The 15,990-nt window shown below is 45.3% G+C and overlaps 1 protein-coding gene across 1 annotated transcript in view; it reads left to right on the top strand.

Annotated features, from left to right (window-relative positions):
• LOC140210667 (deoxynucleoside triphosphate triphosphohydrolase SAMHD1-like) overlaps positions 1–15,990 on the top strand; it is a 72,838-nt gene that overhangs the window by 30,965 nt on the left and 25,883 nt on the right. The window contains 3 exon segments of the mRNA XM_072279838.1: positions 1,940–2,095; positions 10,756–10,871; positions 11,864–11,972. Coding sequence (XP_072135939.1) covers positions 1,940–2,095; positions 10,756–10,871; positions 11,864–11,972 — 381 coding nt within the window.

Genomic DNA, 15,990 nt, shown 5'->3' with positions numbered 1-15,990 from the left:
GCCAGATGAGGTGGTTTCTGTATCTTAGAAACTGCTGATCTCCTGGAATTTTCACACACTAAGGTCTCTGATTTACAGAGAATGGTCTGAAAAAACAAACAAAAAAAATCAAGTAATCAGCAGTTCTGTGGGGGGAAAATGCCTTGTTAATGAGAGAGGACAGAGGAGAATGGTCAAATTGGTTCATGCTGGCAGGAAGGCATCAGTAACTCAAATAACCACACTGCAGAACAGCATCTCTGAATGTACAGGATGCCAAACCTTAAAGTAGATGGGTTAAAACAACAAAAGACCATGAACATACACTCAGTGGCCACATAATTAGGTATCTAATAAAGTGGGGGTCACTGAGTGTATATCAGTGTCCCATGTGTCTGTTTGCATTCTGAGTGAGATGTTTCAACCCAGCTTCCAACGAGTATGGCTCAGTGCCATAGAACTGCGTGTGTCATGAACAAGAGATGGTAACATGAAGGTTGGTTACACAGCAAGAAATCCAGAGGTTCACAGTGGTAGGATAATTTGAAATGGATTAAATCTGGGACAGAAAGTCATGGTCATGGTGCTCATAACCTGGTCCATTTGTGACTCTGGAGTTGCAGCCATGTTGTTGTCTATTGCCCTCTGGAGCAGTCAGCCTTAGTTTTGGGTATCCTTGAAGCAGACAGCTGTGGTTAGAGGTGGCGGTTTAGCTGTGGTTAGAGGTGGTGGCCTATTTCTAGGACAAGATCTGGGCAATCAGATAGGTTTCTTGAAGGTGTGGTGACAGCTGAACTATGCGATGAAGAAGGCGTTTCACACACTGGGCCTTTATCATTCAGGATTTGAGTACAGAAGTTGTACATTACGTTGCAGTTGTATGACATTGGGAATGTTGTGTTCAGTTTTAGTCAACCTGGTCTCAGAATAAATGCCTCTAAGATCTACAAGGATGCCATCGTGACTTGAGAGAGCGAGATTAGATTAGTCCTCTTTTATTGTCATTTAGTAATGCATGCATTAAGAAATGATACAATATTCCTCCAGTGTGATATCACAGAAACACCGGACAGACCAAGACTGAAAAACTGACAAAACCACATAATTATAACATATAGTTACAACAGTGCAACAGTACCATAACTTGATGAAGAACAATGCATGGTACAGTAAAAAAGTTCAAAGTCTCTCGAAAGTCCCACATCTCACGCAGACAGGAGAAGGAAGAAAACTCTCCCTGCCATGCCCGACCACAGTCCGACTCTGAGTCGTCCGAAAACTTCGAGCTCTGATCAGCTCTCCAATATCGAGTACCAAGCACCATCTCTATCCAAACGCTTCGACCTCAGACTCGGTCGCCAGCAGCAGGCAAAGCCGGGGATCTTGGGGCCTTCCCTCCAGAGATTCTCGATCGCACAGTAGCAACAGCAGTGAACCGGGCATTTCAGGAATTTCTCCCGATGTTCCTCTGCTTCTCATGTCTGTCTTCATCAAATCAGAATTGTCCATGGTCCCTATTTAACAGATACGATATCATCTTCTCCTCCCACCTCTACAGAGAGAGATATGTATGTATAATGAGCTGATAGAGAAAGTCATTGAGGAAGGTACAATTTAACAAATTCAAAAAGACACTTCTACATGTAGATGGATAGGACAGGTTTAGAAGATTATGGGCCAAATGCTGACAAATAGGAATAGCTTTCATGGCCATCTTGGTCAGCATGAGCTAGTTGGGCCGAAGAGCCTGTTTCCGTGTTGTATGACGTGACAAACATTTACTGCATATTGATTTAAACATGAGTTGCTGGCATTGTGTGGTGCTACATCAGCTTCCTGTCCATGGGGGTTAATGCAGTAAACTAAACTGTTGTTCCAGCACAATAAATTGTTAATTTTAATATTAGTCATTTCCATAGAATGACGACTCACTCTTTCCTCTGATTTATTATTGGTGCAGCACGAGGATGCTTCGGTAAAGATGTTCGAACACTTGATCTCCTCCAATAACTTGGAAGTGGTGCTGAAAACATATGGTCTGGTGTTGCCACAAGATGTGAATTTTATAAAGGAACTGATCAGAGGTGCAGAAGAAAAGGAAGGGGTAAGTGACACTGTTTAGCTAAGCAATTGGAATATAAGCTGGAAATTTTATTTTGGTTTATGTGCACCCAAACAAAAGAGAGCAAAATGATTGAATTAATGTTTTTGCCCCTGGATCACTACTACTCATTTGCATGATGTGGCTGTCACTGCCGTCATTGGACTTGTCCAGTATTAGTAGACCTTGAATTGAAGAGGCAGTAATAGAAACATAGAAACATAGAAAATAGGTGCAGGAGTAGGCCATTCGGCCCTTCGAGCCTGCACCACCATTTATTATGATCATGGCTGATCATCCAACTCAGAACCCCGCCCCAGCCTTCCCTCCATACCCCCTGACCCCCGTAGCCACAAGAGCCATATCTAACTCCCTCTTAAATATAGCCAATGAACTGGCCTCAACTATTTCCTGTGGCAGAGAATTCCACAGATTCACCACTCTCTGTGTGAAGAAGTTTTTCCTAATCTCGGTCCTAAAAGGCTTCCCCTCTATCCTCAAACTGTGACCCCTCGTTCTGGACTTCCCCAACATCGGGAACAATCTTCCTGCATCTAGCCTGTCCAATCCCTTTAGGATCTTATACGTTTCAATCAGATCCCCCCTCAATCTTCTAAATTCCAACAAGTACAAGCCTAGTTCATCCAGTCTTTCTTCATATGAAAGTCCTGCCATCCCAGGAATCAATCTGGTGAACCTTCTTTGTACTCCCTCTATGGCAAGGATGTCTTTCCTCAGATTAGGGGACCAAAACTGCACACAATACTCCAGGTGTGGTCTCACCAAGGCCTTGCACAACTGCAGTAGTACCTCCCTGCTCCTGTACTCGAATCCTCTCGCTATAAATGCCAGCATACCATTCGCCTTTTTCACCGCCTGCTGTACCTGCATGCCCACTTTCAATGACTGGTGTATAATGACACCCAGGTCTCGTTGCACCTCCCCTTTTCCTAATCGGCCACCATTCAGATAATAATCTGTTTTCCTATTTTTGCCACCAAAGTGGATAACTTCACATTTATCCACATTAAATTGCATCTGCCATGAATTTGCCCACTCACCCAACCTATCCAAGTCACCCTGCATCCTCTTAGCATCCTCCTCACAGCTAACACTGCCACCCAGCTTCGTGTCATCCGCAAACTTGGAGATGCTGCATTTAATTCCCTCATCCAAGTCATTAATATATATTGTAAACAACTGGGGTCCCAGCACTGAGCCTTGCGGTACCCCACTAGTCACCGCCTGCCATTCTCAGATCTCAGATATAAGTGTGGAGTCATTGGTTAAGGGGAACAGAGAAGAGGTTCTGGTGTTGAGAATGTGGTTCCTGGATTGTATGAGTCAAAAGCATTCTTATGGGGAAGGGTGAACATCCAGAGGTCATGTTCAATATCGGTATAAATTACATTGGCAGGAGGGGTGACAAGGTCCTGTAGGGTGGGTTCAGGGGTTTATGTGCTATATTAAAGGACAGGTACTCCATGGTGGTGATTACAGGGTTGCTGCCACTGCCACGTGCTAGTGGGACCAGAAAGAGAAAGAAAATACAGTTAACATGTAGCTAAGGAGATGGTGCAGGAGGGAGGGCATCAGATTTTTGGATCATTGGGCTCCCTTGCAGAGAAGATGAGAGTTGTATAGAGAGGTCAGTTTGCACCTGTACTGGAGCAGGACCAATACCCTCTCTTGAAGGTTTGCTACTGCTACTCCAGGGAGTTTAAACTAGAGTTGCAGGGGAATGAGAACCAGAGTGCTTGGGCAGCAAGTGGATGGGCTGTGGAAAATGAAGATATAAACACGGGAAACAGAACATTGACCATGGTGAGACTAATGTTCTGAGTTGCATCTATTTCAATGCAATGAGTAATGTAGGCAGTGAGACTTGGCTGCGGTAGGGGAAAGACTGGCAGCTCAGTGTTCCTGGTTTCTGTTGTTTTAGACGTGATAGAGGGGGAGGTATTAAAGGAGGAGGGGTGGCATTATTAGTCAGTGAAAGTGCCACAGCTATGCTCAGACCACGCCCGTCTACTGAAACTCTATGGGTGGAACTGAGGGTAAGAAAAGAATGACTGCATTAACAAGATTATATTATAGACCACCCAATAGTCAGCAGGATTTAGAGGAACACATTTGTAGAGAGATAACAGACAATTGCAGAAAAATAAGCCAGTGATAGTAGGAGATTTTAACCTTTCGCACATTGACTGGGTCTCCCATACTGTAAGAGTGCTGGATGAAATAGACTTTGTCAAATGTGTTCAGGAAGATTTATTTAATCCATATATATATAAGGGTCTGAGCTGCATTTATTTCAATGCAAGAAGTATTGTCGGAAAGGCAGATAATAGTGCTGAAGATGAGGGAGTTAGTTTACCAACAGAGGCATTGCAATGTGAGGAGAGGCTCTTCCTAGGACAAACTTGCAGTCAACATGATGAGTTGCAACATAAAAGCAGACAAAATCGAGAAGGGTGTTTACAGGACGAAAGGTGTTATATTTGCATTCGCACAGTATACGGAATGTGATAGATGAACATGCAGCACAGTTGCAGATTGGCAGGTATGATGTTGTAGGCATCACTGAATCATGGCTGAAAGATTATAGCTGGGATCTTAATGTCCAAGGATACACATTGTATCAATAGGACAGGCAGGAAGGAAGAGGAGGTAGCGTTGCTCTCTTGGTAAAAATGAAATCAAATCATCAGAAACAGGTGGCATCAGGTTAGAAGCATTGAATCATTGTGCTAAGGAACTGCAAAGGTAAAAAAGACCCTGATGGGAGATGTATACAGACCCACAAACAGTAGTAAGAATGTGGCCTACAAATTAAAATGGGAGATAGAAAATGCATGCCTAAAGGACAATGTTACAATTGTCATGAGGGATTTCAACAAGCAGGTAGATTGGGAAAATTAGGTGCTGGATTCCAGGAGAGGGAATTTCTAGAGTGCCTATGAGATGGCTTTTTAGAGCAGCTCGTGGTTGAGCCCACTAGGGGAGCAGCTATTCTGCATTAGGTGTTGTGCAATGAATGAGAGTTGATGGGAGAGCTTAAGGTAAAAGAACCCCTGGGGGTAAGTGATCATAATATGAATGAATTTACTCTGAAATTTGAGAAGGAGAAGCTAAAGTCAAATGTATCAGTGATACGGTGGAGTAAGGGGAATTACAGAGTCATGAGAGGGGTGATGGCCAGAATTGATTTGAAAAGAACACTGGCAAGGATGATGGCAGAGCAGCAATAGCTGGAATTTTTGGAAGCAATTTGGAAGGAACAGGATGTATACATCCCAAAGAGGAAGAAGTATTCTAAAGGCAAGATGACACACTGTGGCTAGCAAGAAAAGTCAAAGACAACATAAAAGCCAAAGGGAGGGCATATAACAGAACAAAAATTAGTGGGAAGTTAGAGGATTGGGAAGCCTTTAAAAACCAACAGAAGGCAACTAAAGAAGTCATTAAGAAGGTAAAGATGCAATATGAAAGTAAGCTAGACAATAATATTAAAGAGGATATCAAGTTTCTTCAGATACATAAAGTGTTAAAGAGAGGTGAGAGTGGATATCGGCTCACTGGAAAATAATGCTGGAGATGTATTAATGAGGGAAGAGGAAACGTTGGATGAACTGAATAAATATTTTACTGTGGAAGATACTAGTGGTATGGTGGAAATTCCAGGTGTCAAGGATCACAAAGTGTGTGAAGTTACCATAACTAGGGAGATGGTTCTTGGGAAACTGAAATGTATGAAGGTGGATAAGTCACCTGGACCAGGTGGTGTACACCCAGGGATTTGAAGGAAGTGGCTGAAGAGGTAGTGGAGGCATTAGTAATGATTTTTGAAGAATCGCTAGATTCTGGAATGGTTCCAGAAGACTGGAAAATTGAAATGTCACTCCACTCTTCAAGAAGGGAGATAGATAAAAGAAAGAAAACTAGAGGCCAGTTAGTCTAACATCAGTGCTGGATGTTGGAGTCAATTATTAAGGATGAGGTCTCAGGGTACTTGGAGACACAGGATAAATTAGGCCGGAGATATCATGGTTTCCTCAAAGAAAAATCTTGCCTACAAAGCTGTTGAAAGTCTTTGAAGAAATAACAAGCAGGGTAGACAAAGGAGAATTGTTTGATGTTGTGTATTTGGATTTTCAGAAGGCCTTTGACAAGGTGCCACACCTAAGGCTTCTTAACAAGCTATGAATGCATGGTATTACAAGAAATATTCTAGCATGGATAAAGCAGTGGCTGATTGGCAGGTGGTAAAGAGTGGGAATAAAGGGAGCCTCTTCTGGTTGTCTACCCGTGACTGTGATGCTCCACAGGGTCTGTGTTGGGACCAATTCTTTTTACGTTATACATCAATAATTTGGATGATGAAATCGATGGCTTTGTTGCAATGTTTGCAGATGATAAGAAAATAGGTGGAGGGCCAGATACTTTTGAGGAACTAGAGAGGCTACAGAAGGACTTAGTAATATTAGGAGAATGGGCAAAGAAATAGCAGATGGAATATAGTGTCAGGAAGTGTATGGTCATGCACTTTGGTAGAAGAAATGAAGAAATTAGGCAGGTGACAGAAATGTGTGTAGGGGAATACTTTAGATATAGAGATCATAATTTTAAAAATTTCAAGGTAATTATGGAGAAGCTTAGGGCTGGTTCTCAGGTTGCAAATCAAAATTGGGAAAAGGCTAACTGAGGTGGTACCAGAAAGTATCTGGCCAGTGTGAATAAACACAAGAACTTCTGCAAATACTGGAAAACCTGGAGGAAAACTGCAGATCAGGCAACATCCATGGAAAGAAATAAGTCAACGTTTCAGGTTGAGACTCTGCATCAGGATTGGAGAAGAAGCAGGAAGAAGCCAGAATAAGAAAGTGAGGGGAGGGGAAAGAGTACAATGTGGCAGCTGATAGGTGGAATGAGGAGAGGGGGAATGAAGTAGCAATCTTAGAGGTGATAGGTGGAAGAGGTACAGGACTGAAGAAGGAATCTGATAGGAGAGAACAGTGGACCATGATCGAAAGTAAACAAGAAGGGGCACTAGAGGGAGGTGACAGGCAGGTGAGGAGAAGAGAAGTAATAGGGGATCCAGAAAGGAGACTGGAAAAAGAGAGAAGGGGGAGGGGGAGAAATTACTGGATATTATTGAAATTATTGGTTATGCCAACAGATTGGAGGTTACCAGATAGAACATGAATTGGTGCTCCTCTACATTGAGTGCAGCCTCATTGAGGCAGTAGAAAAGCCCATGAACTGACATGTCAAGATGGGAATTCAAATCAAAATGGATGACCATAGCAAAATCTCAAATGTGCTTGATGAATTGGTTCCCCCAATTAACATCAACTCTCACTGATGTTTTAGGGGCTGAACCAGAATACTGGATACAATAGATGATCTGTCAGACCTGCAGGTAAAGCATCACCTCACATGAAAGGACTGTTTGGGGCCCTGAATAATGGTGAGGGAGGAGTAAGAGCAAGTGCCAAGAGGGAGATAAGTAGGCAGAGATAAGTGGACAAGGAAGTCACATAGAGAGTAATCCCTGTTGAATGTGGGATAGGAAAATGTGCTTAGTGGTAGGATCCCTTTGCAAAAGTTATGGAGAATGCTGTCCTGGATGAAGAGACTCATGGGGTGGTGGGTAAGGTCCAGGGGAACCCTATCCCCACTATGCTGGAGGGAAAATGGGTGCGGGTAGACATGCGGGAAATGAAGGAGATGCATTGATGGTCGATGATGGAAACCCTGTTCCCTGAAGGAGGAGGACATCTCAGCTGTTCCAGACCTGAAAGCCTCACCCTAAGAACAGATACAGAGACGGAGGATCTGAGAAAAGAGAATAGCATGTTTACAAGTGACAGGGTGGGCAGCTTTCGAGTCAAGGTAGCTGTAAGAGTCAATAGCTTTCTGAAAGATAGTCTATCTCCAGAGATGGAGAGAGATCGATAAATGGGAGAGTTGGACTAAGTAAAGACCAGAGAATGATGTGGATGTTGAAGGCAAAGTTGATGAAATTGTGGAGTTCAGCATGGGTGCAGGAAGCAGCACAATGCAGTCATTGACGTAGCAGAGAAAGAAGGGGGAAACATTATGAGTATAGTATTGGAATATGGACAGTGCCATGTTGCTGACCAACAGGCGGGCATTGTTGAGGCCCATGTGGGTCCCCACGGCTACACCTTGGAGGTGGAGAAAATGGACGGAGTTGAAAGAGAAGTTGTTGAGGTTGAAAACCAGTTCTGACAGCCAGAGGAGAATGCTGGTAGAGGAGAAGTGCTTAGCCTGTTGTTAGAAAGAAGTGGAGAGCTGTAAGGCCTTCCCAAGGGGGACAGAAGTGTATAGGTACTGGACATCCACAGTGACAATGAGGAGATCAGGTTTGGAGAATTTAAAGTGTTGAAGTGATTGAGAGCCTAGTGCGCAAGGTATGGATTGGGATCTGTTGTCTTCCAGCTTAGAGATGTTTGGTAAATGGGAAACCTTCAAGAATGAAGTATTGAGAGTGCAGAGTTTGTATGTTCTTATTAGAATAAAAGGCAAGACTAACAGGTTTGGGGAACCTTGGATTTGAGAAATATTGAGGTCCTAGTTAAGAAGAAGAATGAGATGTTTGATTAACTCAGGAGTCTATAGAACTGATGCAAAACTACAGTGATCATATATGGATTACCCAAGAGGTCGTGCTTGCTGTCTTCAGGAAAATTAGGGTGGATAACTACCCAGGGCTTGACAAGGTGTCACCTCGGATCTTGTGGGAGGCTAGTGGAGAGACTGCAGGAGCCCTGACAGTATTTAAAATGTCTTTAGCTGTGAATGTGGTGCCAGAGGGCAAGAGGAAAGCTAATGTTACTGCGTTGTTCCAGAAAGGCTCTAAGAATAAACCAGGAATTTATAGGCTGCTGAGTCAGATACCAATAGTGGGTGAATTATTCTAATGCATTGTAATGGAGAGGATGTGTAAGTATTAGGGATAGTCAGTATGGTTCTTTGTGCGGTAGGCGATGTCTAAACATTCTTATACAATCTTTCGAAGAGGTTTCCAGGAAAGTTGATGAAGAAAAGATCATGAACATTATCTATGTGGACTTTAGCAAGGCGTTTCACAAGGTGCTGTAGGGAGGTTGTTCAACAAGGTTCAGTTGGCATTGAGGATAAGGTAGTAAATGGATTCTGCATTGGCTTGCTGGGAGAAACCAGGGGTGGTGGTAGATATCTCTGACGAGTAGATGGAGCCCTGTGATGAGTGGTGTCCCTCAGGAATCAGTGCTAGGTTTGTAGTTTTTTGTCATCGGTATCAACAATGTGCATGATAATGTGATAAACTGATCATCACATTTTCAGATGACTCCATGGGTAGGGGCATAGTGAACAGTGTAGAAAGCTATCAAGGCTTCCAATATATCTCTGGACTCAGAGAAGACTGTTAAGAGAAGCATGTTCAATCTCCTGGCAGTCAAGACGAGTTAGTAAATTGGATCTTACATGGGCTTCGGAGGTGAATCCTGGGAGTATTTTGTAGATGATTGCCTCTCTAACTGGAGACCTATGAGTAGTGTGACACAGGGATTGGTGCTGGATCCGTTGATGTCTGTCATCTGTATAAATGATCTGGATGATAAGATGGAAAATTAGATCAGCAGCTCTGTGGATGACCTCATAATTGTGCTATAGTTGACAGAAAGGGATCTGTCAAAACTTGCACTAAGATCTGGACAAGCTGGGAAATAGGCTGAAATATGGCAGATGGATTTTAATGCAAATAAGTGTAAGGTGTTGCACTTTGGAAGGATAAATCAAAGTACTATGTATAGATGGGAGGGTGGAAAATAAATAAAACGCATTGAGAGCATCGGCAGGGCTCCCTCCCCCCTATAGGAGTGTTGTATATGAAGGGCCCAAAGAATTGTTGAGGATTCCTACCACCCATCCCACTATCTCTTTGAACCCCTGCTGTCGGAAGGTGGCACAGAGGCATCAGGACTAGGACTACCAGACTGCTAACAGCTTTTTCCCTCAGGCTGTGAGACAAATGAATACCTGCCACCACTGAGATCTCGTCACACCGACAGCAAGCTGTTTACTGTTTATCTGTGCTACACACTACATACTGTACACTTCAATTTATATTATATTTTATTAATTTACTTGTGGTAATATTTTGTTTTATGTGGTGTGTGAGGTATATGATTTGCAGGTGCACCATGGTCTGGAGGAAGATTATCTCATTTGATTGTAAATATATACAGTCAGATGACAATAAACGTTAACTTGAACTTGAGTGGGAGTTGGAGACTTTAATCCTGGTGTGGGTCAATGGGACGAGGTAGAATAACAGTTTGGCACTGGCTAGATGGGCTGAAGTGCCTCCCTCTGTGTGGAGGTGCTCTCTGACTCTGTGACTCCTAGGTAAGTACAGATGAGTAGGTTTCATTAAGGACTTCACCCGCACCCCCATCTCCACTCACTGTTCGCCTCTTTGGTTCCTGTTGCTGATCTTAGGTGAGGTGCTGCATCTCATCCTGGGCGAGTACGGTTTGGTTTTCCCAATGGTGTTGCACTCGGTCTATGTCATGTGGCGGGAATGAGGGAGAGCCTGAGTGGTGGATCCATCTACACTCTCCTGTGTGCTGCTCAGCACTAACTCTGCCATCTCGTCTCCCCAGTGGCCGTACGAAGGTCGTCCTCAGGAGAAAAGATTTCAGGAGAAAAGATTTCTGTATGAAATCGTTGCCAATAAGCGAACTGGGATTGATGTCGATAAGTGGGATTATTTTGCCAGGTATGTAGGCCTCTCTGTAGTATTCATCAACTGCTTATGGATGTTTCATCATCTCTGCCTTTTCTCAGTGTGAGCTTACCAGGCACATGGTTTGGTTAATTTGGACCAGGCTTAATTGTTTCTGCTGGGAGCTTAATGTTTGAAAATCAGAAATGGCCAAGTCGTGGTCAAGTTCAGTCCTGCCGAAGGGTTTCGGCCCGAAGCATCAATTGTACTCTTTCATAGATGTTGCCTGGCCTGCTGAGTTCCATCAGCATTTTGTGTGTGTTGCTCAGGTTTTCAGCATCTGCAGATTTTCTTTTGTTTGAAGTTGTGTGTGTGTGTGTGTGTGTGTGTGTGTGTGTGTGTGTGTGTGTGTCTTCCATTCCCTCTTACACCCACCATTGCTTCTTCAGAAAACTGAACTAATTCAACCTGTTTCCCATTGATCCTCACTGATTTTTGTTGATGCACTATTGCATCCTGACTGGATCACAGTTTGATATGGAAATGCTCTGTCTGAGACTGCATGGAATTGCAGAGAGATGCAGACGCAGCTCTGGCCAACATGAAACCTGGCTTCCTCTCCATGGACTCTGTCTGCAGCTACAGCCCCCACCCCGGAGATTCTCTCGTCTTCTCCTTCCATTGAGTAGGATATGGAAAAGCTTGAGACTGTATCTTCATATTCAGACAGCTTCATTCTACTGTTATTGCAATGTTGAACAGTCCTGTTGAATGATAAAGGTGAATGCTTGCTCTCCCAATCTACCTTGTTGCAGCCCTCACACATCATTTGTTTACCTGCACTTTCTCTGTAACTGTAGCATTATATTTTGCCTTCTGTTATTGCTTTTCCTTTTCTCCTACTTTGACAAAGTTGTCTCTTAGGATAATCTGATTCGATGGCAAGGGAAACAAAGCTTTTCACTGTATCTCGGTACATGTCACAATAAACCAGTTACCAAAGAAATGGCAGAGGCTGCTATTAATGTGTCTTCTTGTCTCTGAAGGGACAGTTACTATCTTGGAATCCGGAACAACTTTGACTATCAACGCATCCTGAAGTGTTCTCGAGTCTGTGAAGTCGACAACATGAAGATCATATGCACTCGAGATAAGGTGATAGATGTTTTGAGAAACAGCAGAGTCCCTTAAGTTTGGTTTGAAAATCCTTGGCTTATCCAGCCTGAACTAAATTTAACTGTTGTATATTGTCAGTCAGAAATATTATCTCAAAGCACCATGGAGAAGTACACACGAAAGATTCTACACATACTGGAAATCCAGAGTAACACAAACGAAGTGCTAGAGGAACTTGGGAGGCCAGGCAGCTTCGATAGAGGGAAATAAAGGACCAATGTTTTGGGCTGAGACCCTACATCAAGACCAGAAAGGAAATGAGAAGAAGCTGTTGGGGGGGTGGGTAAGGGAAAGAGTACAAGCTGGAAGCTGACAGGTGAAGTCAGGTGGGGGAAAGGTAGGTGAGTGGGGACGGGGGAGGGGGATAAAGTGAGTAACTGGGAACTAATGGGTCGAAAAGGTAATAGGCCGAAGAAGATATCTGATAGGAGAGGAGAGTGGAACATGGAGAAAGGGAATGAAGACGAACACCAGAGAGAGGTTTTGAAGACAGAATATAATATTAATGGTAAGACTCTTGGCAGTGCGGAGGATCTGAGAGATCATGGTGTCTGCATCCATAGGACATTCAAAGTTGCTGCGCAAGTTGACAGTGTTGTTGAGAAGGCGTTGTCATATGGCGGTGGCTGGGAACGGATCCAAGTGCAAGACACAGACACTGAAGTACTAGGTACAGGACTAGGATACAGGGCGATGGCAAGTACATGGACAGGAAAACCAGGAACCTGGAACAGGACTGAACAAGAGAGCTAGGAGCCCAGGCTTGGACTCCGAGCCAGAGACTGGACAAGGACCCAATACCTGGGTCTTGCCTCTGGCTCGGACCCCAGAACTAGGCACGGATGAGGCTTGGCAGGCAGGCAGGACGAGGCTGGAATCTTCAGGCTTGAGGCTAGAGGCTAGAGACTTGGCCTGGCTTGGCAAGAGGCTAGAGGCTAGAGACTTGGCTTGGCAAGAGGCTAGAGGCTGGAGTCTTCAGGCTTGAGGCTAGAGGCGAGGCTTGGCAGGAGGCAGGAGTCTTCAGGCTTGAGGCTAGGCAAGAGACAAGGTGAGGCTGGAGGCAGGAGACTTGAGGCAAGGCGAGGCTGGAGGCAGGAGGCAGGAGACTTGACGTGAGGCGAGGCTGGAGGCTGGAGGCTGGAGGCAGGAGACTTGAGGCGATGCGAGGCTGGAGGCTGGAGGCAGGAGACTTGAGGCGAGGCTGGAGGTAGGAGACTTGAGGCTGGAGGCAGGAGACTTGAGGCGAGGCGAGGCTAGAGGCTGGAGGCAGGAGACTTGAGGTGAGATGAGGCTGGAGGCAGGAGACTTGAGGCTGGAGGCAGGAGACTTGAGGCGAGGCGAGGCGAGGCTAGAGGCTGGAGGCAGGAGACTTGAGGTGAGGCTGGAGGCAGGAGGCAGTAGAGGCGAGATGAGGCTGGAGGGAAGAGGCAGTAGACTTGAGGTGAGGCGAGGCTGGAGGCTGGAGGCAGGAGACGAGGCGAGGCGAGGCTGGAGGCTGGAGGCAGGAGACGAGGCGAGGCGTGGCTGGGCTCCTCCTGGGCAGGGCGCGGTTCACCTGGGCAGGGCGCAGTTCACCTGGGCAGGGCGCGGATCTCCACCCGACAGAGACAAGGGACAGGAAGGGACAGAACCAACCCCAGGTAATGGCAAGATGGCCTGGCTTACCTAGGCGGAGGCGAGGGACAGGAAGGGACAGAATGAACCCCAAGTAACGGCAAGACAGCCTGGCTTACCTGGTGGAGGCAAGGGACAGGAAGGGAGCTAGGTACAGGGTGGCTCCAGGACAAGACTGCAGGCGAGACGAGGCGAGAGTTACCGGCAAGATAAGGCAAGGCTTCTGGCAAAGCAAGGCGAGACGAGAACTTCAGGTGAGGCGAGAGTTACCGGCAAGACAAGGCAGGGCTTCAGGCGAGGAAACAGAAGGCAGAGGAAGGGGTACAAGAAATAAGGACAAGAACAATCCAGCAGCCACACCCTGGTCTCCGAAGGTATTTATGCAGCCAGCCCCAACGAGCATCAGCTGCCTCAGTTAGAGCTAAACAAGAACAGAAACAGGGTAAACAGGAAAACCTGGAGCAAAGGTCGATGGACCGGACCGTGAACCGGAATACCGTGGGATTGAGTTCAAGATTGATGAGGTAATGTTAGAGCTATATAAGACCTTGATCAGACCCCACTTGGAGTACTATTTTCAGTTCTGGACTCCTCACTACAGGAAGGATGTGGATACTATAGTGTAGCCCCCCTGGCCACCCTCAGGGTCGCTCGGCTCGCTGTCGTCTAGGGAAACAGCCCTCGGCCCCACCAAACTGGGTAATAGTTTGTGTGGATGCTGTGTGATGTACCCACCCGCCCAAATAACAAGACAATACACCAGATAGGTTTGAGTGATCTACAGTTTATAGATACTACTGGAACTATATAATTAATAGAGAATAAAATATAAAAGGAAAATAAAAGGCACCACACTTATCAAAGTTCAATCTCTTCGTGCACAAAAAAGTTGGAGCTCTGGACCCTTCTTCTTCACCCTGCGACCCCTCGGTCCGCCTCGACCGGCTGCCTGGGATCAACAACGGTGGCCGACCAGACGCTCCACACAAGTCCGTCTCCGTCTCCTCGCCGAACGCCCTCCTTGGGGTTCCACCCCGTTAGTGGACATCACAGCACCTGGTCCATTCTCTGTCTCTCTCTCCCACCTTCACCCTCAAAACCCCACACATACAAATCTTCCAAATACACCAAAGTCATAACAACTATCCCAATTGGTTCATTACATCCTCTTATCACACCCTAACCCACAACAAGCTGCTAGCGCAAAGCTTTCTCAGCTTTTAACATAACAACGAAGCATTCCCTATTATAACATAACAAAGAAGCCATTTTAATTAGCCTCCGCAGTAACATAAAAGACGAAACCCCCCTACAGTAGAAAGAGTACAGAGGAGTTTTACAAGAATGTTGCCTGGTTTGGAAGGCATAGCTTATGAGAATAGTTTGAGTGAACTTGACCTTCTCTCCTTGGAGCGACAGAGGACAAGAGGTGACCTGATACAGGTGTATAAGATGATGAGGGGCATTGATCGTGTGGATAGCCAGAGGCTTATTCCCAGGGCTGAAATGGCTAACACGAAGGGGCATAGTTTTAAGGTGCTTGGAAATAAGTTCCGAGAGGATGTCAGCGGTAGCTTTTTCACACAGAGAGTCGTGGGTGCATGGAATGCATTGCCGGCAGTAGTGGTGTAAACGGACACAAGAGGGTCGTTTAAGAAGAGGTACAGCCGAAGTTTCTTACTATTTCTTCTTTCAGTTTGTCCTGACGAAGGGTCTTGGCCCGAAGCGTCAACTGTACCTCTTCCTAGAGATGCTGCCTGGCCTGCTGCATTCACCAGCAACTTTGATGTGTGTTGCTTGAACTTCCAGCATCTGCAGAATTCCTCATGTGAGGGTCTTTTAACAGCCTCTTAGATAGGTACATGGAGCTTAGAAAAAGAGAAGGCTATGCAAGAGGGAAATTCTAGGCAATTTCTAGACCAGGTTGTATGGTCGGCACAATATCGTGGGCCGAAGGGCCTGCAATGTGTTGTTGATTTCTATGTTTCTATGTGGTAACTGGCTTTGCACAGAATTGAACAGTCAAAGAACAGCTGAGATCACAATGGGGGATCAGTGAGAATGGGTCTGACTGAACTATGGTAGAAGAGAAGATTTAAACTTTAGGGTAGCCATAACTAGTATAAGGTTAATGGTTCTATTCCTAGCACCAAGGAGGAACAGAGAGGTCTTTGAATCCACATTCATAACCCTCAAAGTTGCTGCACTAGTTGATAGAATTATTAAGAAGGAATATGGTTTGTTGGTCTTCAGTAGTCGCAGAATTGAGTTCCAGAGCCACGAGGTAATGGTTTTCTCCTGGAATGAAGGAGGATGAGAGATGACTTGATAGAAGTGTAAAAGCTGATAAGAGGCGTAGGTAGAGTGGACAGTCAGAGACGTT

This window comes from Mobula birostris, chromosome 2 (genome assembly GCF_030028105.1).
Source record: "Mobula birostris isolate sMobBir1 chromosome 2, sMobBir1.hap1, whole genome shotgun sequence".
Classification (NCBI taxonomy): Eukaryota; Metazoa; Chordata; class Chondrichthyes; order Myliobatiformes; family Myliobatidae; genus Mobula; species Mobula birostris.
The sequence above is the reverse complement of the archived record's forward strand: the minus strand, read 5'-3'. Positions and strand labels throughout refer to the sequence as shown.